At 45.3% G+C, this 21,863-nt stretch overlaps 1 protein-coding gene and 1 pseudogene across 7 annotated transcripts in view; one reads left to right on the plus strand and one right to left on the minus strand.

Annotated features, from left to right (window-relative positions):
* SPTB (spectrin beta, erythrocytic) overlaps positions 1-21,863 on the plus strand; it is a 108,899-nt gene that overhangs the window by 49,234 nt on the left and 37,802 nt on the right. For all 7 annotated transcript variants that reach the window (XM_053400290.1, XM_053400283.1, XM_053400339.1 and 4 more), the window contains 11 exons: positions 1,167-1,318; positions 2,112-2,285; positions 4,870-4,961; positions 6,560-6,640; positions 7,801-7,916; positions 10,107-10,219; positions 11,159-11,346; positions 12,364-12,481; positions 19,285-19,443; positions 19,687-19,989; positions 20,392-20,542. In XM_053400290.1, the coding sequence (XP_053256265.1) occupies positions 1,167-1,318; positions 2,112-2,285; positions 4,870-4,961; positions 6,560-6,640; positions 7,801-7,916; positions 10,107-10,219; positions 11,159-11,346; positions 12,364-12,481; positions 19,285-19,443; positions 19,687-19,989; positions 20,392-20,542 (1,647 nt within the window). The remainder of the gene's footprint in view (positions 1-1,166; positions 1,319-2,111; positions 2,286-4,869; positions 4,962-6,559; positions 6,641-7,800; positions 7,917-10,106; positions 10,220-11,158; positions 11,347-12,363; positions 12,482-19,284; positions 19,444-19,686; positions 19,990-20,391; positions 20,543-21,863) is intronic.
* On the minus strand, positions 7,003-7,497 carry LOC128419533 (40S ribosomal protein S24-like; annotated as a pseudogene).

A 21,863-nucleotide genomic window follows, 5' to 3' on the forward strand; every position in this document is an offset into this window, starting at 1 on the left:
GCTTCTTTCTCTTTCATGGCTGGTCCTTGCCTTCCATTCTTCGCTTTACACAAAGGAGGGGGAGGCAGAGTGAGAGGAAAGGCTTAGGATAGTTTAAATTAAATTACAGTGATGATGCAATTAGATGAGCTGTGTATTGTTCATTTAGTTTTCTGGTCCTGGGAAATGCAATTAGCATCAGAGTAAGTGTCAAATTGTGGACATGCTGCACCTAATAAAAAGTTCTCAGAACAAATTCAGACTCTCTCTTTAATTGATCTGTGTAACTGAGCTTCAAGAAGTCTATAAAGATATAATAGTGAAGAAGCCAAGTTCAGGAACATATCTTAAACAGCTCTTGTTCTTACTGCAGTGTCTTTTTAAGCTTCAAAGATCATTAGTGTGAAGGACAGGAGGCAAAAAATACTGTAAGGACCAAGCAAGGACCAAAGTTCAATATCCTAATACTGAAATCCTAATATTCATATCAGGCCTGGCCAATCCAGAGCTTCATACTGCCTGAAAGTCACATTTGCCAGTTTTTCAGAGCCTTGTTCTGTACTGTGCCTTAAGATGGTTCTGATTTGTCAGCACATGCAGTCTTGATTGGCTCAGCCTCAGCCAATGTGATTCCCAGTTCAAGGCTTTATGTCCCTGTGACAGAGTGGGCCCTGGAGGGTCACATGCACCACACAAATTAAATGGAAATGCAAACAGCTGCTGTCACAGAGTAGACTCCAGTGTGGGCAAACCCCCAGGGCAGCCATACTGCTTTGTTTCCAATAAGTGCATGTCCAGTAGCTGCCTGCTGAAATGTTGTAATTCCAGAATGGTATTCTGGAGAGTAGTGGTAGTTGGGCTTTGGAACCTGAGTGCTAGAGAATAATAGTTAGAGGTACAAGGAACTGTGCAGGGCACTAAATTCTGACCTTTACAAAGCTCCTGTCTGGCTTTGGGGATCTTTCCAAATACTGTCCAAACATTTAAACTTTCCTTGGATGCTATAAGGCCTAGAAGCTGACTAGTTTTAAAACAAAAACAAATCATTGAGATTTTCAGAATACAAAATTTCCCACCGCATACCAGAGTTTGCACCTGTGCAGCAGTTTTACAGAATTCATGTGGGTGTGCATTTTTATTATGAGTGTTTGAGTTCAGTGACTAAGATAGTCTTCCCTTGTTTTCAGATGAGCGGGAAGCTGTGCAGAAGAAAACCTTCACCAAATGGGTGAATTCCCACCTGGCACGTGTGACCTGTCGCATTTCTGATCTCTACATGGACCTCAGAGATGGAAGGATGTTAATCAAACTGCTGGAGGTTCTTTCTGGAGAGCTGCTGGTAGAATTCTCTCTTACTTTCGCTCTTCTATGGAAGTAACAGTGCATAAGATACATGAATTCTTGCCCTAAGGAAAATAATCATGCTCTTCCTAAGTATACTTCTCGGATTACAAAATTATTTTTCTGCATAGAAAACAAGGTGCAGATTGTGTGTAAAGCATCAGGAGTAATGATTGTGGATACAGGTTTTTCACAGCATATATTGGTACCAGGAAGCCATTTTGTGTTTCCGATTTTGGAATTAGTTTAACCTATAAAGTTACTCTAATGCAGGCTGTTTTTCAACAGCCATCCCTTGCGTGCTGTCCTTCATCTTCTCCTTTCAGCACATGGCACATTGTAATCTAGATGAGATAAGATGACCATTGGAGAACAAGATAAATGGAAGGTTGTGCTTTGGTGTTGTGGACTGGGTCTCACAAAAGTGAGCTTTGTTCTGGTTCCATGGTTGTATGATATCAGATATCATATACACATACTATGTTTTGCATTTTTTGCTTTTGAGAACAAAAAGTAGGCAGCACGTTTAAGTAGGTGAGAAGAATTAGTAGGCAACTTTGTAATAGCTGAAATGTATGTATGTTCTGCGTATTTGGAAACCTACCATTTGTCATTATTTTAGCAAAGGTTTAGAGTCTGTGTTATTGAGGAGATCCCCTTTTGCTATTGCAAGAATTAGAATTTGTTTCTTAAAAGAGAGTAGATGCAATGTGGGTGTTCTCCCTTCAGGGAATTGGGTGATGGCCAATCACTCTTAGAAGTCTAAATACCACCTTTTCCTCACTTCATAGCCCAAACCCACTAAGGGGCGCATGCGGATCCACTGCCTGGAGAATGTGGACAAGGCCCTGCAGTTTCTCAAGGAGCAACGGGTACACCTGGAGAACATGGGCTCTCACGACATTGTTGATGGCAATCACCGTCTGGTGCTGGGCCTTATCTGGACAATCATCCTGCGCTTCCAGGTGAGTGCTAGGCCAGAACCCCCCAAAAAGACGAAGAGGAGTTCTGACAGCAGCAATAAACTAGGGTTTATACCTGTTGGCAGATTACTATTTGGGGTTTTCATATCCACACTCTTGCTTGTCTAGGGTTGCAATATTTCAGAAAGTGAAAATCTGGACAGAAAAGTATTTTTAGTTTTGCCCAAAGTTGATGAATTTTTTCAGTAAAAAAAATAAAACAAATGATGTTTCTGAGCTATTTTTAAGGGAAATTGGCAAAAACAACACTGCCGACATTGGTTGCCATACGTTCGGATTTCCCCGGACTGTATTCTAGGAATGTCCATGAAATTCCAGACATATACCAACCCTATGCTTGTCATATGCTGAGAATTAATTCTTCCAGGCTGGAGCAAGTTGCCAGCGTAGAGTTTTTATAGAATGGATGAAGCCATGTCTTTTATTGTATGTTAATAAATGTTGCTCCATTGAATTGTAGCCATTAGCACTCTTTGACTTTTCATGCCGCTAAAGGACGTAAAGAAAGCAGAGAAAGAAGCAGGGAGATCTTGCCACCCAGGGATGGGAAAGTCTGCTGTGAGGCTTGGAGGAAGGAAGAGCAAGCATACTCCTGAACTCTTGAGCTCCCAAAGCATGAAATTCCTCTCTCTCTTTCTTATAAAAGCAGCATCCCCATCACTGTCAAAAGCCCTGTTTATGGTTTCCCCAAGCTCCACTGGAAGGTTTCAGTGCAACTCTCAATGACAATTTCTTCAAGGATGAAATGTTGCTTCCATAGTATTGTAACTTCTGCTGCATCGACCATTGTGCCAGAGATAAGGCTGTCCCATAATCTGAGTATGTGTGCTAGAATTGCTCTCAGGTGTCATTTTAGGCTGGATCATGTCTATTTGTTCTGAGGCTTGTGCAAGCAAGTTACACATACAACTGCCGCTGTGGGCAGCAGCTAATCCCTTTTTGGTTGTACTAATCTGACCCATTGTGATATGAAAGGATGCTGGTGGTTTTCAAAGCAGTTCAAGTGTAAGCCTTTTTGGAGCAAGACTGTGCCTTTCTGCACTGTCCAGCACAAAAGCCGACATGCGGCAGTTTATACTTAGCAATGTTAATAATACCCTAGCTGAGAATCCATCTTTTTTTTTAACGCTGCAAATAAGATGTCAGGAGAAGAATGAAATGTTTGGTATGTTTGCAACTCGTTCAGTGCAAACCTATGCATGTTTACTCAGAAGTAAGTCTCACTGTGTTTATTGGGGCTACATAGGATTGCAGCCTGAATCACTGGGAGACCAGTGACTGAGGGTAGGGTGGGGTTTTTCTTCTTACCAGAAATAGGCGCCCTGAAGTGTGCCTGTCTTACAGTTTTACATTGTATTATAACATTTATATTGGATTTTCAACTTTACGTTATAAATAATTTTGAGAATTTAACTTTAGTGTGCGGTGGTGGATAATCTAACCACCCTTATGTGATGCGTCAGATGTGCAGAAACAGCCAGATCCTGAACTTCCCCTTGCCATCCTGTCAGGCATGGTCCCTTGGAGTCTTTTTTAGTGGGAGGTGATCTCTAAATGGCCAGCGGTAGACAGCATGGTGGTTAGATCCTTATGAATAAGGGTAGGGTCTAGATCAGTGTCTTAATGACAGAAGGGCCAAAGCTGGGCTTGGATTCAGAGGTTGACTAATAATTTTGGAAATGACATCAGAAATATTTTGCCAAGAAGCTTGTCACACTCCCACCCTAAATGTATAAAGCTCCCTCTCTTGTTGCGGCCCCACCAACATTGGGATGAAGTCGCAAAGGTGATGCGAGAGAGCTTGACCAGAGTCCAGTGCCAGCAGAGCACTACCTTCAGCATTGCCTCCTGGACTTTGGCCAAAATGGTCTTTATAGGAGGCTTTGCCCATATTTTACTCCAGGGGTCTTCATATAGTGTTGAGCCTGGGTCGTATTCTCATGCCTAGTGCAATCCATCTGCATTTCCCATCTTGCAGTCAATCAGCAGTTTATAAATAAAAGAAACAGAACCCTTTGAGTACGAAGCAGAATGTTCAAAAACCGTGGTGAAGCACAGACTAGTCACTTCCTTGAATAACCTTTTAAGGAATGTCCTAATCTGTAACGACTTAAGCCAGGAGTGTTTAACACCCTGAAACTTGTCATGTAAGACATTCCTTGTCTAGGTCTCCCTCTAGTCATTAAATCTCTAATTTTGTACAACCCTTTTTCCTTCCACCCCTGATATGGAGCATATGTATCTTGAAAGTGGAAAGCAGGGTGGTCAAGAAAAGGTAATAAGGGGGAGTCCCTGGAACAAATAATAGTGTTCAAGGTGGAGTGGAAATGGTGCTGTGCAAAGTACACTTTGGAATGGCAATATTGTTCAATAGAAGAGGCATCATAATCCATTTACTGTGCAATTTCAGCAGATTCCCTCTTCCCCATGTTGTAATGATGTGAAAGGACTGTTACCTTTACTAAGTTGTGTGTGCTAAGAACCTGAGATGCACATACTAATACACAAAGCATCTGTAGTGATGCAGAATACTGTAGTGAGTGGAATATTTTTTATTTCAATTTAGATCCAGGACATCATTGTTCAGACTCAAGAAGGCCGGGAAACCCGTTCCGCGAAGGATGCATTGTTACTCTGGTGTCAAATGAAAACTGCTGGGTATGATGACTGCTAATATTTCCAACTCAGTGAATGCACTGTAACCAGTTGACTTAAGCCTGCAGAACCCAGCTAGGGAAACCTGGATGGGACCATGATGTTGGGCCATGTTCCTACTCAGTTCTTACCAATGATATAACTAAATCTCTCGATCAAAGTATACCACAAAGGACGGAGATCTTTCAGGGCTGTGTCATAAGGTTGTTTTAAAATGGGACATATGACTGTTTTTATAATTGTCCTCATAACATTCTCCTTTGTGCCACAACGGCCCCGTTCTCTGTAAAGAATCCAAGCACAGCTTCTCTCCCCTCCACCACCATTACCCTGGTATCTTTCGCTTTTCATGAAGGCTTAGGCCTTGTAATTGATTCCTTATATTTTTGAAGGAATCTCTGTTGGATTGTCCGATGTTTGGGACAAGGTGAAAATATTTAAAGTGTCTTCCAACATTGCGCTTTGGTGGGTATACAAATGCTCGCAGTGGAGGGGAGCAAGAATCCCAGGCAGGGCATCTCTGGGGGCCTGTTCTTTCAGCTCTGTCTGTAATGTAGCCACTGCACTTGCTGACGTCTTGTTTCAAGTGCCATGAACTGAGTCATTTGTGGGTAGACTGATAATGCATGGAGAACTCTCTATAGGGCCTTTTTATTTATCACTTTATCACTTGAAAATCTACTTCAGGAGGGTGCAAAAAGCCCAAGCATCCCACGATATGTTGACCTTGACATGACTGCCTGAGCGCAGATGAAACTAGGAGCCAGAACATTTCCATTTTCACAGTGAGGAGAATCAATTGCAGGAGTAGCCCCTCTGATCCTCATCATTATTTATTGTTTTAAAATGGGAAAACTGCTTCCAGTATGATTAAGGGAGCATATATCTTTGTGCATTTTTGGAGTGCATAGAAGGAAGTAGCTAGAAAGGATGGAAACAGCCTGTGGGCCAGAGTCAGCATTCCGCAACCCAGTGCCCTTCAGATATTCTGAGCTACAACTCCTGTTATCACTAGCTATGTTGGTTGGGGCTAATGGAAGTTACAGTTCAAAGCAACTGGAAGGCACCAGGTTAAGGAAGGCTGAGCTTGTCCATCCCATGGAATGCTAATTGGTCTTTGCTGGTCTTAGAGCAGAATTCAGGAGCTACTAACATGGTGCCTTCCAGAAATTGTTGGACTACAGCTCCCATCATACCTGACCATTGGCCATGCTAACTGGTGCTGATGGGAACTGGAGTCCAACAACATCCGAAGGTAACCATGTTGGCTACCCCAAACCTGGATGATCAGAATTGTCCATCCAGACCAAACATCCTTCTTTTTATAGAGCAGCACCTGCACTTTGACATGCAAACTGTGCCTGATAGCATTTCCCACATCTGCCTTTTAATTAAAAGTTAATTCTGATGTTTTCCAAAGTACAAGATGTGGCTCGAAAATGTAACTTGTGCCAATCGAATTGTTCATTGGTTGTTTTCTCTTTTAGAGAAAAGCTTTTCCTCATATAAAATAATGTCTGTAATTGGATTACTGTTTTGTAAACTCTTGGTCTGAATTATAAATCCTTTTGTCTTCCCTGCTATTTCCCTTTGTAATGCAGCTATCCCCATGTTAACGTCACCAATTTTACATCCAGCTGGAAGGATGGCTTGGCATTCAATGCCCTTATTCACAAGCACAGGTAAGGCCTGGGGACAAGCCCTTCAGAGAACTTAAGTGCAGTGGGTTGATGGACACCTGAATGTTTTGCTGGTGTGCCTGAGCTAGCCTAGTAATGATGAGCATACGTGCACACATTTGGCCTCATCTTTCCTCCATGAACTCTGCCTCCACTAGTTTGCTATAAGTCTCAATTATCATTCTTGCTATTTCTGCTATTTGGAGGTGAGTGTCATTTCTTATGTGTCCAAAATGTCATGATCCATGAACACAAAAGAATGAGGCCAATGAGGACTGAGCATGCCCAGCAGTCGTGGAAAGCTGAAATAGACTTGCATTCAACCAACTTTTTACTCAGAGTAGACCCTTTTTAATTTAATTTAATTGAGTTTTCACAGAATTTATTTGACCGGAATGCAACACAACAGTACAATCTCCATATATTTTCTGCGAGGATAATTTAATTTCTGTTAAAATCCACTGCTGGCTCACTTCTTGCCAGCTCCAACATTTGCTTTAGCTGTTCCTCTGACTTTCTTCATCCTGTTCTTACGTTCTTTACGCTGTTTCCTTGAAGTCTTTTTCTTTGCCTGGCTAGTCTGTGCTTTGGTTCATTTTTCTTTGCATAGTTGAGGGAATCGTAGATCATGCCAAAGCCTGTTGTCTTCCCACCTCCAAAATGACCTGAAGCCAAAGATGAAAATGACATCTGGGGTTGTCTTGTACATTTTGGCCAACTTTTCATGGATTTCAGTTTTGGGAACAGTGGCCTTTCCAGGATGAAGAACATCTATCACCATCTGCTTACACTGAAGCAGCCTGTTGGTCATGAACTTCCTTGTTTGGGTGGTGACTGTGTCGTTCATCTTGGCGGCGTCTCTCAGAGTAGACCCATTGAAATGAAAAGTCCTAGGTTATTTGTCGCCATGAATTCCCATGGGTCTATTCTGAATAAAAGTTAGTTGAATATAACTCTGAATGTTGGGGAGGAGGGGGATATTGTGTGTGAGGAGGAACAGAATGGAGTATCTCACTGACAGAGACACCGAAGAGGAGCAGACCACACTGCAGCATTTTGTTGCAAGCCTCACTGGTAAACTTAGCTTTCACTTCCTTTTGCATGGTCAAGTTGGCCTACCATACTGCGTGCTTTAACTTTCCCACTGTCCTCTTAATTTTTAGGCCTGACTTGATTGACTTTGAAAAGCTGAAGCACTCGAACGCCAGGCACAACTTGGAGCATGCTTTCATTGTGGCGGAACGGCAACTTGGCATCACCCAGCTTCTTGACCCAGAAGGTGAGTTTGTTTGGCTCTGTGCCTGCCCTTTTTAAATTGAGAATTGAGCTGACGAGGCAGATGAGAATTATACAGAAGAAGTGTCTGTAAGTGCTGAGGAAATGGTGGTTCACCTGAGGAAGCCTCTGAATTGGCTGCAGAATGTCTGACTATAGAATATCATGAAGTTATGTATACATAAAGGGGGATGCAAAGCTCTGAGTTTTTTTTGCAGCTGTAAGCTCTCCCACAGCACAATCCACCAGAAAGCTCTTCTGTTGCTGCATTGCTCTGAAATGAAAGGGAGTTACAGGGATAGCTCAGTCAGCAGAGCATGGGACTCCTCATGTCGTGGGTTCAAGTCCCATGTTGGACCAAAGATTCCTGCCTTGTGGAGGAGTGGACTAAATGACCCTCACGGTCCCTCCCAACTCCATGATTCCTTGATTCTAAATCTTTATTCTGGTGCATGCATTTTTTAATCAGAGCCTTTGATGCTGTATTTTTAGCCTGCTGTTCCTGATCATGGGTTTTATTATGATGTGTTATGTGTGCTTTGTTGTTCAGGTTGTTTTCCTTCTTTCCTATATTTTTATTTATGAGCCACATTCAGTCTGATTTTTTTATAACAGAAAGGAAGGCTATAAAGTCCAAAATTTAAGCCCTGCTGCATGCAGTATGATAAAGTTCTTGGTGGAAGTCGTTCCTCCAGTTGTGCTCCATGAATGTTTTTCTGTAAAGCCAGCATAGCTAATGGCTAGGAGTGATGGGAGTTGTAGTCCCAACAGCAGAGAGGACCACAGATTCCTCCTGGTTTGACAGCTGTGGAGTACATTAAAAAAAAAACATCCCCGTAGCACTAGTCACAACTTTGGCGGTTTAGGCCTTGGGTGGAATCCTATAGTCTTCATCCAGTTGGGTGGTGGTGGTGGTGAAGTGGTTCTCTGCAGTGGCGATAACAGGGTACCCCATTAGAGGGGTCTGGAGGAAAGTCTCTGTCCAAAGAGCCAGTTGCATAGGGCCAGTGGGCCATAGAGCTTCCCTCGGCATTGGGGGGCCATCCATGTGAACTTGCGTTTTGCAATGGATCCATCCCCAGAATAGACTCTGTCATGCCTCAATTCCCCAGTGTGGGAGCTGGCAGGGATACACACCCAATGCCTATGCCAAGGCTTCCTACATCTGAATTCAATAAAGTTCCATCCATATTAAATCGCAGACCGTTGTTGTGTCCATTCATTTTCCCTGTGTAGCCAGGAGATGGGTGGATAGGTGGGAAGGGGAAGAAGCGAAGATCTTCCTGGGACTGGTCCAGGCGGTCTATCAAGTGACAGAAGTGGAGTGGGAGCAATGAAGCTGAGTGTCAGCTCAGTTGCAATCTGAGTAGGCTGTGGAGTTCTTTTGCTGTGAAGAGCGAGGTGTGTGTATCTGAGTGTGCTGTGTTGCTTTCAAGGGGTGGGGGGTGGCAGTGCACACCAACTCAGCTCTGCTCCGTCCACTTGCTGTGTCCTGGGCTATAATGACATGGCAGATGCTACAGTGATTCTCAGGTATTGGTCATCACCTGAATGCACAGGAGGCACTGGATCGGGTTGCTCTCACTTCTTTCTAGAGTTCTCCCAATGCTGGTGGTGCATGAAATCTTTTCCTCCCCCCCCCTTTTTTTTTACACCAGCAACTTCTTGTGGGTGATAAAATTGCTTGCAGGGCCTATAGTTCACCATGCCTGGTTAGGTGAGAGGGAGTTTGTGCCCAGCAGTAAGTCAGCTAATTAATTACCAAGCAGGGCTTTCTTGAAGTCAGAATGCAGTGGTGCTGAACCCCATGATCCAGTTTAGATGACACACCTACACCTAGAAATTGTGAGAAGTGTTCCTGCTCCTCAGTAAGTTGTCGTACTGTTAGAAGGCACATACCTTTTTCCTTTTGACATATCACATATCCTCCCCATGGAATTCAGTACAGTTGAGGTTGTAATTATTTTGCTTTTGTTTATTTATTAGAGAGTCAGGGCTGCTACATGCATTATTCCATTTAGGAAAACAAGTTCTTATGCCTCTATCTTTCCTCCCATGCATTCCATTGTTTTCTTATCTGAGGTTGGCTGGGTGGTGAGGTGGCTCGTTCTGCTACATTGTGGTGTTCTGCTACAAATTGGAAAACAAAGAAAACACAGTGCAGAGCTCTCTTGACATTCTGTTTTCTATTCAGATGTCTTCACAGAGAACCCGGATGAGAAATCCATCATCACCTACGTAGTTGCTTTCTACCACTACTTCTCCAAGATGAAGGTGCTTGCTGTGGAGGGGAAGAGAGTTGGAAAGGTAAGGGCATGGTCACATAATACCACCGTACAGCAGGCAAGTCCCCTTTCCGCCCGCAGAAAACAGTCTCTTTACTACTTCCTTACTAAGCCATAATGACTGATAAGCAACAAAGGCCAGTAATTTGCTGTAATGGCAGCCTTGCCACCTCTCAACCTCCTCTTCTGCTAGGCTGGCTTTCTTCACATATAGGCTAGTCCATTTAATAGCTCTTCTTTGCATCTATTCTAGTTTGAACTTGTTATTACTGAATACGAACAATATTGTATTATTGTTTATTTGACATAGCCATCCCTTTCCACAAAAAATGCCTCTAAACTACTTAAAAATCCATTAAATACATAAAAGCATTACAATAATTTAAAAACAAATGTATAAAGAACCCCATTCCGCTTTACTCTTTGATTCCCAGAATGCAGCTGATTTACTCAAGCCACTGAGAACTGAGGTAGCCCCTATCATCATATATAGACCCAGCTTGGTTCTGTTAGTATCTTGGTTAGGCCCTAACTGCCAGAGGTTGTGGAAACTTCTGACAGAAAAATAACTGTGAGGGGTGAGAGACTGTTAACTACCAGGGAGTGGCTTTTCCCATGTGCCTTGCCCCGCCCTCAAACCCTAGGAGCCTTCATAAGGGAGTTGTATGGTTATAAAGAAGTTTGTGTGTGATAACTCAGTTTTAGTTCCTCTGCCTTAACATTTGGTGGCATCTTGCTATTCTCACACTTCCTTTTACAGCTGGACAGGTGGTTCTTGTTAATCTTCCCTGACAGGCCTGAGACTTCCAGCCTGACACGCAGCCCAGAATTTCTAACGTCAAGCTTGTTGACAGTGCAGAAGATTCCCATATGCAGGATCTGTAGGTTGACAACGGGCTTGACATATTTCCTCGAGCAGCAGGTGCCAGGGGAGCAACACTTTGTTTATTCCTTTCCTCAGGTAATGGACCATGCAATGGAGACTGAGAAAATGATCGATAAATACAGTGGACTGGCTTCAGACCTGCTGACGTGGATAGAACAGACCATTACCATTCTCAACAGCCGCAAGTTTGCTAATTCTCTGGCAGGCGTGCAGCAGCAGCTCCAGTCCTTCAGTACATACCGCACAGTGGAAAAACCGCCCAAGTAAGCACCTGTCAACTGGAAGGAGGATGTCCTCCCCCCGCTTTTTGCTGATGTTTACCATTTCCCCCCCAGTAGCTTAAACTGTGCCCATCTGCATTGTGACTCATTCGGTTGTGATCCGAGGCTTTCTGTGCAGATTGGCACATCGTGATGATGATGATGATAATGATACTGTAACAAATAACAGTGAGGAGCCAAGCTGAAGGGGAACAAGGCAGTTGATGTACCCTGAATTGCATTTTGTTATGATGCCAAAATAAAATGCAGTTTCAGTGGGTTCTTTTGGTGCAGTTCTGCTGCCTTCCTTCTTTCAAACAGGAGGAATTTGGCAAATGTTGCTTTGTGAATGCCTAGCGATCCCCTAACCTTGAGTTTCAAAGAGAGGAAAAGGAAAAATGCTTCCCCTTCTATAACTGTTAACCAAGGGTTTCTAAACATAAAGATGACAACTTGATGGTAGCTTGAAAAAGATACTACGTAGTGCTGGTGTTATGTTTTAGAGGCTGTAATCCCAAAGATGCTATTGCATATGTGTAGGTTTGAATCAACCCCAAATAGCTATAAGGTGTTTGTGTTCCAGTTTTTTAAAAGGACTTTTGTCACCATCATTCTTTTTAATCTATTTTTATTTATTATTTATCTGCATGCAAATTGCAATAACTGCCCTAAACGTGGGGGCGAGCCGGCGAAAAGAGGGCGAGCCCCCTCCGTGCCGGCCCTAAATAGGGCAGGCCATGCCCCCCAGCCAGCCAGCTGATTGGCTGGGGGGGGGCAGACCCGACCGGGATTCCCCTGCTCTCGCGGGGGCTGGGACCAGCCCCCGCTCACGTGGGGTGGGCGTGAAGCCCGCAACCCCACCTCCTGGGCAGGCCGGAAGTGGCTTTACCGTTAAGCTTCTATGGCCTGAGCTCAGAACACACTGTATTTCAGTGACACTAATAGACATTGCTTGTGTTGCTCATTGTATCTTCTTCACCTAAAAGTATGTTTTCTCATTTTTGCTGTGTTCTTGGGCAGGTTTCAGGAGAAGGGGAACCTGGAAGTCCTGCTGTTTACCATCCAGTCAAGAATGCGAGCCAATAATCAGAAAGTGTATACGCCTCACGAAGGAAAATTAGTGTCTGACATCAACAGGGTACCTAATGCAGTCCCTTAAAATGGTTAACAGAAATGTGATATATTGAGAATTTCAGTGATAGGACGTTTCTTCTAGAATTTTTTTAAATTCTTGTTTAATTAATTTAGCTGGTTGGGAAAGGGCCATAGGTTAGTAACAGGGCACCTAATTTGGACTCATAACATCCATGGTTCAATCCCTACTACTGCATGGCAAAAAAATGATACAGCAAGATTAGAGAGGTGATCAGCAGCTAATGTGGAAACCAAGGAGGAAGCTACAGGGACAGCTGGATGTGATCCCACACCACAAGCTGAATATGTTTCCCTTCAAGTACCGTATTTTTCGCACCATAGGACGCACTTTTTCCCTCCTAAAAAGCAAGGGAAAATGTGTGTGCGTCCTATGGAGCGAATGCAGGCTTTCGCTGAAGCCTGGAATGTCGGGCCAGCCGTTACAAATGGCGCTTAATTCAGCATAAAATAAAGACGCAGAGAGCTAGCTTATTTCCTTGGACTGATGGAGCAGCTCTTTCAGACATCTTCTCCTCTCCAGTCCGTTTTTATTACCCTTTGTTCTCTCCAGCCGCATGGCTGCATCCCAGTGTCTCATGTTACCTCATCCGGCCAAGCTTAAACCCACCCACACCATATAGGGTCAACACTGCCCAGAGGAAACACAACTCCTTTTAAGGTCAATACAATCCCAATACACTGTAAGACACAGACATGCTGGTCACTGGGTCAGCAAGACACCAGGTGGCACTACAAACCTTGCCAGGGCTTTCTGGCTCCCACCCTGGCTCCCACATGCCCTCTTTCTTTATATTTTAAGCATAATCATATATATCAGTACCAATGGCTTTGTCGAGCGTGATAAGCGACTCTTTTGACACCGGAAGCGGGCCGTGGACTGGAGAACCATGCAGTACATACAGAAATTAAGAATGAATACATTGTATATAGCAACACAAAATAATGCAAATAACTACTATAATAATCACTATAATCAATAAATGTCGAAGCCAACTTCCATCTGGAAGCCAAGAATATAAGAATTCTGATTCCATGCTGCATGGTAGGCTTCCTTTCTAGTTTATTAGCCATGCACTGGTGTCACTTCTATAGCACTGAGATTGGTCACTGTATGTTCCTGTAAGAGAACAAGAGCTATTAAACATGAATTTCAATGTATATTTACAGTTTGGATATATGCCCCATGATTCTTTCCCCTCTTTAATTTGAAAATAACTGGGGGCAGGCATACATACCCAACATTTAGAAGCATGCAATAAACTAGTAAACTTAATCATAACTTCTACAAAAATATTATTCCTCCATATCTTATGATAATTTCACCCCTAAAAGTCTTATTCAACAACACTGTTCTTCTAGTTCGAGAGTGGCTGAGCCGTGAATACTGCCAGCCAGTGTAGGATTCAGGCAACTGCTGCTTGCCAGCCAATAAGGTGAAATATGGTGGTTTCAACTGGACTGTGTCCTCTGCTTCTCTTCCTTGTATAACGGTGCAGCAAAGGATGGCAAGGCAAATGGTTAGGAAGCACTTCTGCAGTTGAAACCCATAAAGGCTTGTCCTCGATGTCCACTGCCGCGTACCCTCGTCCCCACGTGATCAGCGGGACAGGTCCATGCCATGCGGGATCAGGCAAGCGTCTGTACACCACCAAGGGGCAAGGGAGTGCCTCCTCCTTCCTAAAATGCAATTCCGCGGGAGTATGGGTCCTAGTATTTGGATATAAGAGAAGGTTAAACACAAAAAGAACTTGGTGAACAGCTGAAGGAATGAGTGCTGTTGGATGTTTCGGCCGCCAAGCTGTTTTAGCAATAGTGTTTTGAACATCAGGTGCGCTCTTTCCACTATCGCTTGCCCTATGGAGTTAAAGTGTATACCATGAGTTAATTTCACATTCCACAACATACAAAATTCTGAAAATGTTTTAGAAATATATGCTGGACCAAAGGAATAGAAAACTGCTTAGCCAATGCTTTTGCAGGGAGATGAAGGTTGTTATAACATAGTATAGGATCAGAAAAGAGAGAAGGCAGAAATGTTCTTCAGAGCTGAATCTGCTCTTGAATTTCCCTCTGCTAAATACCCTGGGTGTGATGTGTGGGAGCGAAGATGTGCAACATAATAAGGAACTCTCTGTGCTGAAGTAAGGCCTACAGGGCAAGAAACAAGGAAAACAAGTCAGAATCCAAGGAAGGAGTTATATAAGATATTGGTAAAATAGCAAAAAGCGATATACATACTGAGTATCCACAATAAGATTGAAAGAATGAGTAGAAAAGGATTGAAAGGCAAGAATCACAGCCGCTAGCTCTGCTCGCTGGGCAGAAGACTGTGAAGAGGTAAATAACCTTTTCCATTTTCCTCCCTCTTCCCATGTCACCCCCCCCCCTATTTTTCGTTCCATCCGTGAAAAGGGTTAGTGCAGAGGGGAGAGGTGTGAGAGATAAAGGGTTTGTCAAAATATAAGTGACTTGTGTCAGAAATGTCAAACGGTCATCCTTTGGAGGATTAAAAATGATGACCTATAAAATCAGCCAAAACAATTTGCATGGCAGCATTTGTGATCAATAAATGCTGCTGTTCAGTCTGTGAAAATGGCATATAAATTGATGCAACATCAAAACTGCTCAAAGTTATAGCACGTGAACGTCCTTTGATAACAATTGTCTGATGTGGATTCATTTGCTGAATAAATGTTCTTCAAAGGGGTATGAGGTAAATGTAAGCATTCTATAATGCAGATAGTCTTCTTCTTGTCCGTCTGAGCATATAAATTTCCTGTTGGCAACAATGGTGTAGCAAATATTGCCAGATGCAGCTTGTGTTCAGCACCTCTAGGTGGCGCATGCGGAAAGGTTTCAATGCTTCATTCACAAAATTTTGGCAAAGTGTAGGGGAGTTCCACATGCTGTTGTGGCAGAACAATCCACTGATATCACTGGGTGGATTGCAATTTGTTATATACTGGCAATGTAAAAGCAAACTGTTCCTGTCTGCTGGATCCAGTGGGATAAAGATGTTTCAATGTAGCCAAAAGTTAATTGTTCAGAGATAAGCTGTTCAGAAACGAGATGGTGCCATTGCTGCGGTTTTTTCTTTTGGTGGAGGCCACTGTTCTACCCACACTGAGGTATCAGTGATCTTGGTTTGCCATGCTGGAAATGTTGTATTCATGGCTACAGGCTGGTTTTTATCTTGCGCTGCTGCCAGCAATTGAGCCTTGTGGGTGGCTGTACCAACAGACTGACAAATGCGTAGCATCGTAGTGGCAGGAAGGTGTATTATCGGGCGCGACGCAACCTTACAATCCTCAGTGGCATTTTCAAAGGCCAATTGTTTGATAATTATTTGTTTGGCTTCAGGATTTTCAATTTGGCTACTCACTGCTGTAATCAGCCTGTCCATAAAGGAAGGATATGATTCTCTAGGTTCTGGGATTTTTCTCATTGCTTGTTTAGCAGCAAGAGCTGTATCCCTCAATAAGATCTGCAGCAGTGTGGCTTGTACTGAAGCCTGAGCAATGGGGCCATGCTCCATCATAGCATCCATCACATCTGCGAGGGTAGGATTAGGATTTTTTCCTCTGATTTGTTGCAGTAAAGCAGGAGCATAAACACCACAGGCAATTTCCCATTCGTGAGCAAACAATACACCAGCTGATGGGGGTAAAACTGTACGTGCCAAAGGCTTGAATTCATCTGGAGCCAAAAGCTGGGCTTGAATTCCTGCTGGAACACCAGGGAATGCCTTAGTATCCTGAGTTAAGGAACAGGCAAATACTGCACGTTGCAAAGGGGTAGCTGCTTTTGCTGCTGCTGAAAGAGCAGGATCATTTCCAGCCAGACCACGGTATTTTTGCAGATTTGGGTCTTCTGGTGAGGAACTGCAGTCTGGAGGTTTGGGATCTGGGGCTGCAGGCAAAGCAAGGGCTGGAACACATGGCAGGATAGCAGGCTGAATTAAAGAAGCTTGAGCTTGTGTTGGCAATGCAGCTATGGAGATATTTTTTGGTGATAAAGAACCCATAGCATATCGAACCTTGCACCATGCATTTAAATTCCGTACACCAATGCTGGGAAGCCCATGAAAATGTGTTCCAATATCATCCCAATGTTTTAATTCCAAAGTTCCTTCTGCAGGAAACCAGGGGCAATGTTCATCGATTGCCAGAATGAGCTGTATCAAATCTCCCTCAGGAACTTCCAATTTGTTGCAGGAGAGGAGAAATTTTAAGTCTTTTAAAAATTTCTGTTGGGGAGTAGTCAAAGAGCTGCCCATTTTTCTAAAATCAATATTTAAGGGATCGACTAACCTTGGATCCGTAGATGAATAGCGCTTGCAGCCTTTTCCAGGCGAGGTAAGTCGATGAATATCCACTGCTTGGATCAAAAATCTTCTCACAGTCTTGCCCAGACTGTTTGCTTCAATCTTGCTTCTTTAGCTCTCTTTTAAAAACCTCAGTCGTATCTTTTATTCAGCCTCACACGGGGCACCACTTGTCGGGCCAGCCGTTACAAATGGCGCTTAATTCAGCATAAAATAAAGACGCAGAGAGCTAGCTTATTTCCTTGGACTGATGGAGCAGCTCTTTCAGACATCTTCTCCTCTCCAGTCCGTTTTTATTACCCTTTGTTCTCTCCAGCCGCATGGCTGCATCCCAGTGTCTCATGTTACCTCATCCGGCCAAGCTTAAACCCACCCACACCATATAGGGTCAACACTGCCCAGAGGAAACACAACTCCTTTTAAGGTCAATACAATCCCAATACACTGTAAGACACAGACATGCTGGTCACTGGGTCAGCAAGACACCAGGTGGCACTACAAACCTTGCCAGGGCTTTCTGGCTCCCACCCTGGCTCCCACACTGGAATGTGAGAGGGGTGGGTGCGCACCGACCCCTCTCGCTCTCCAGGCTTCAGGAAGCTATCCGCTAGCCGTGGGAGACCCAGCTCTCCCACGGCTAGCGGAGCGCTGCATTAATCCCGAAGCTTGGGGCGTGCGGAGCTCAGCGCGCCCCAAGCTTCTGGGTGCCGGCAAGGTCTCCGCTAGCCGTCTAGACCTTGCCGGCACCCAGAAGCTTGGGGCGCGCTGAGCTCCACAGCCCCAAGCTTCGGGATTAGCGCTCCGCTAGCTGTGTCTAGGCTGCGGATAGCAGCCTGCTTCCCGGAGCGTCGGGCGCCCTGAAAGCAGAGCGCCCGGCGCTTCGGGAACTCATCCGCAGCCTAGGCAACCCTGCGGGAGGTCCCGCAGGGATGTCTAGGCTGCGGATAGCAGCCTGCTTCCCGGAGCGTCGGGCGCCCTGAAAGCAGAGCGCCCGGCGCTTCGGGAACACATCCGCAGCCTAGGCAACCCTGCGGAATGTCCCGCAGGGATGTCTAGGCTGCGGATAGCAGCCTGCTTCCCGGAGCGTCGGGCGCCCTGAAAGCAGAGCGCCCGGCGCTTCGGGAACACATCCGCAGGGTGGGGAGCCCTGCAGGAGTTCCCTGCAAGGCTCCCCAAGCTGCGGATAGCAGCCTGCCGCCCGGCGGGTGGGGCGCCCTGAATCAGAGCGCCCCTCGCGCCAGGCAGACATCCGCAGGGTGGGGAGCCCTGCAGGAGTTCCCTGCAAGGCTCCCCAAGCTGCGGATAGCAGCCTGCCGCCCGGCGGGCGGGGCGCCCTGAATCAGAGCGCCCCTCGCGCCGGGCAGACATCCGCAGGGTGGGGAGCCCTGCAGGAGTTCCCTGCAAGGCTCTCCAAGCTGCGGATAGCAGCCTGCCGCCCGGCGGGCGGGGCGCCCTGAATCAGAGCGCCCCTCGCGCCGGGCAGACATCCGCAGCTTGGGGAGCCCTGCAGGAGTTCCCCGCAAGGCTCTCCAAGCTGCGGATAGCAGCCTGCCGCCCGGCGGGTGGGGCGCCCTGAATCAGAGCGCCCCTCGCGCCGGGCAGACATCCGCAGGGTGGGGAGCCCTGCAGGAGTTCCCTGCAAGGCTCTCCAAGCTGCGCATAGCAGCCTGCCGCCCGGCGGGTGGGGCGCCCTGAAGCAGAGCGCCCCTCGCGCCAGGCAGACATCAGCCAGCCCCACAAGCTCGGGGGACAGCAGGGAGGCGCAGCGCCACTATCCCGCTGTTCCTCGACCTGGTTCGGTTTCCCTGACCTGCTTTTGGGGGGGGAAATAAAGGGAAATTTTTTTTCCTTTATTTCCCCCCCAAAAAACTAGGTGCGCCCTATGGTCCGGTGCGTCCAATCGTGCGAAAAATACGGTACCTTAGATCTGCTTTGTACAATACTTTTCCTATTCATTCTAGCAACACTGAATAAATGCTCACATGGACAATCACATGGACCATTTTCACATATATAGTCTGCAGCACTTTCCATGAGTTTAGTGGGGTTTTTTGGGGTGGGGGGGAGTTTTGTTGGGACCATAGGAGTTGTTACCAACTAGTATCTGTTATTGTTCAGTTCGCCACTCTGTGTGTTTGTGTGTGTGTGTGTGTGTGTGTGTGTGTGTGTGTTCACATGAGCAGGTTCACATGAGCCTGGAAAAAAACAGGGCTACTTGCATATACAAGAAAAGTGTTGTGAGAACAATCCCTTAGAGAAAAATACAAGGAGGAACAATAGCTCTTTATCTGGCCAAGCAACATTTTGCTGATGTGAGGTTGGTTAGCGCAGCCTGTATAAGAATGGAATGCTTTGTAGAATGTGCCACGCGGCATTACATAGGAATTGCTGCGGCCTCTTGATCGTATATTCTGTACCTGCATACTGAATTCTCATTCTCCTGTGTGCACACATTTGCACAGGCCTGGGAGAAGCTGGAGAAGGCGGAGCATGAACGGGAGCTGGCGCTGAGAAACGAGCTTATTAGGCAGGAGAAGCTGGAGCAGCTCGCCCGGCGCTTTGATCGCAAGGCAGCAATGCGGGAGACGTGGCTTAATGAAAACCAGCGCCTTGTTGCACAGGTAATGTATGGCTTCAGGGACTGTGCTGGCTCCAGTCTCTGATCTGCCTGGTGGCATCAGAAACAGCAGGGGATGTTGGGGGGACACAAGCACTCTCTTGGCACCAGCTTAAAATGGTACCCAGATCCCTTCTGGGGAATTTGGCATGACCACCCCCCGTAACCCTTTGCTCTATAGCATGCACAAGAAAAGGCAACATGCCGCCACACAGTTGCTAACCAAAGGCGAATTTAATTTGGGCAGGATAACTTTGGAAATGACTTGCCAGCTGTGGAGGCAGCAAAGAAGAAGCACGAAGCTATTGAAACTGATACAGCAGCCTACAAGGAACGGGTCCAGGCCATAGAGGAGGTGGCCAAGGAACTGGAGATGGAGAATTACCATGACATCAAGCGCATCAATGCTCGCAAGGACAACATCCTGCGGCTCTGGGAGTACCTGCTGGAGTTGCTGCAGGCCCGGCGGCGGCGGCTAGAGATGAACCTTAAGCTCCAGCAGCTGTTCCAAGACATGCTGCACAGTATTGACTGGATAGATGAGATGAAAGTAAGGAAGGGCTTGGGTGGAATACTGCAGGTTGATAGAAAGAAGCCAGCAAATTGAGGTGGAGGCTCATCCTGTGCTCCCATTGCCTGCCATTTCCCCAAGACAGATCGTCTTCCCAAGTGACTCCCCCCTGCACACACACACCTCCGGGTTCAAAATGCATCATTATAAACCCTAGGGAGGCAAGCTGTGTGTGGTAATTTGGAATGAAGAAATGGCAGGCAGGAAAAGGATTAAGCTTTATTTCTGCTACTTTTCTGCTCAAAATCAATTCATTCTGAAGCTGCTTTTCTTAAAATAACAATCGCCATCAGGCTGCACTACATGTGGTTGTACATAATGTGTAGCCTGCCCCTAGCAGAGGCAGAGAAAAGGGTACATTCTTCCTTTGTGCTTCTATAGGCTAAACTCCTGTCTCCTGAATTTGGGAAGCACCTGTTGGAAGTGGAATACCTTCTTCAGAAGCATAAACTGATGGAGGCGGACATGGTCATCCAGGCTGAGAAGGTTCGTGATGTCAGTGCAGCTGCCCTTAGATTTGCCAACGGAGATGGTAGGTGTTTGTTTTCCAAGGAGAATTTTATGACTTCCGTGAGTGAGTGAATGATGAATGATAATTTCTGAGTTGAGAAGCCCTAAGTATAAAAGGGGAAGGAGTGAGGGGAGACCATCTGTATCCTTGCCTCTTCCTTTTAAGAAATGGTTTAAGGAAAATGCCTCTGTCCTCTTAGAATCACAGAGTTGGAAGGGACCCTGAGGGTTGTCTTGTCCAACCCCCTGCAATGCAGGAGTCTTTTGCCCAACGTGGGGCTCAAACCTGCGACCCTGAGATTATGAGTCTCATGCTCTGCCGATGGAGCTATCCAAGTCATCTCCTGTTCCACCTTAAATTGACTGAATTTATAGTAAAACGGGTCCAAAGTGCACAAATTAATTCATAAGTAGGGCCTTTAAGTTCAGCTAGAATCTATAGCACTTGTTTCCTTGAAAACTGCTGGGTCCTGGCGTTTCAGGCGGCTACCTCTTGGGCCTAGCTGGTGCGATAGTAGAAAGAAGGATTGGGAGGCAGAGTCTGGATGATATTGGAGGCTGTTCCAGATAATGATTTTCAGTGCAAAAATTGCACAGTTGTTGCTCATTTGTTGTACTGCTTCCCATTGTCTTCCCTCAAAAGATGTGCTTCTCTCTAGGGAATATTACATTTACTCAGGATGTGAATGTCAGTGTATTGTGTGTGGCAGAAGTGCAATTCTCACCTCTACTGGTTGACGAGTGTGGGTGGGAGTGCTGACTGAAATGTGGGTGTGTGCCAGTACCCCAGCAGCTTACCTAATAGTATTTGTGACTGGGGATGGGGAAGAAAACTGATTCAGTTCATGTTTAAAGGTGAACCTACATACCGGTAATTCATACATTCTGAAGCTATAGGCAAGCTGAAATGTAGCCATCCTTTAGAATTCTAACTTTTCCCAATGTTGCAAGGCAGTTCTTCAGCCAAGTACTTTGTAAAAAAAGGGTGTTGTTGTTTTTTTAAATGCAGGCACTAGGGCAAAACGTGCACGAAAATGCATGTATTGATGAAAATAACATACAAAAATGCATTTTATTAGGGAACATGGCTTTGTAAATATGTGCGCAATAAGCAAATATGTTATATGTTAGGAGAAATTCACACTAAAATGCTGATGAGTTTTCCACAAAGTGTTTGGAAATTTGTAGAACTGAACTTAGAAGGGAAAAAAATGAAAAACTGAGAGAAACCAAAACTGATAAATTCATCTGTCTCTGTTTGTTGAGTGCCACTAATGAAAAATGACATAGTTCCTACACTCTATGTGCCATTTTTTAAAAGTCCACTTTAAACTATTTAGAGT

The sequence above is a fragment of the Podarcis raffonei genome, chromosome 1, assembly GCF_027172205.1.
Source record: "Podarcis raffonei isolate rPodRaf1 chromosome 1, rPodRaf1.pri, whole genome shotgun sequence".
Classification (NCBI taxonomy): domain Eukaryota; kingdom Metazoa; phylum Chordata; class Lepidosauria; order Squamata; family Lacertidae; genus Podarcis; species Podarcis raffonei.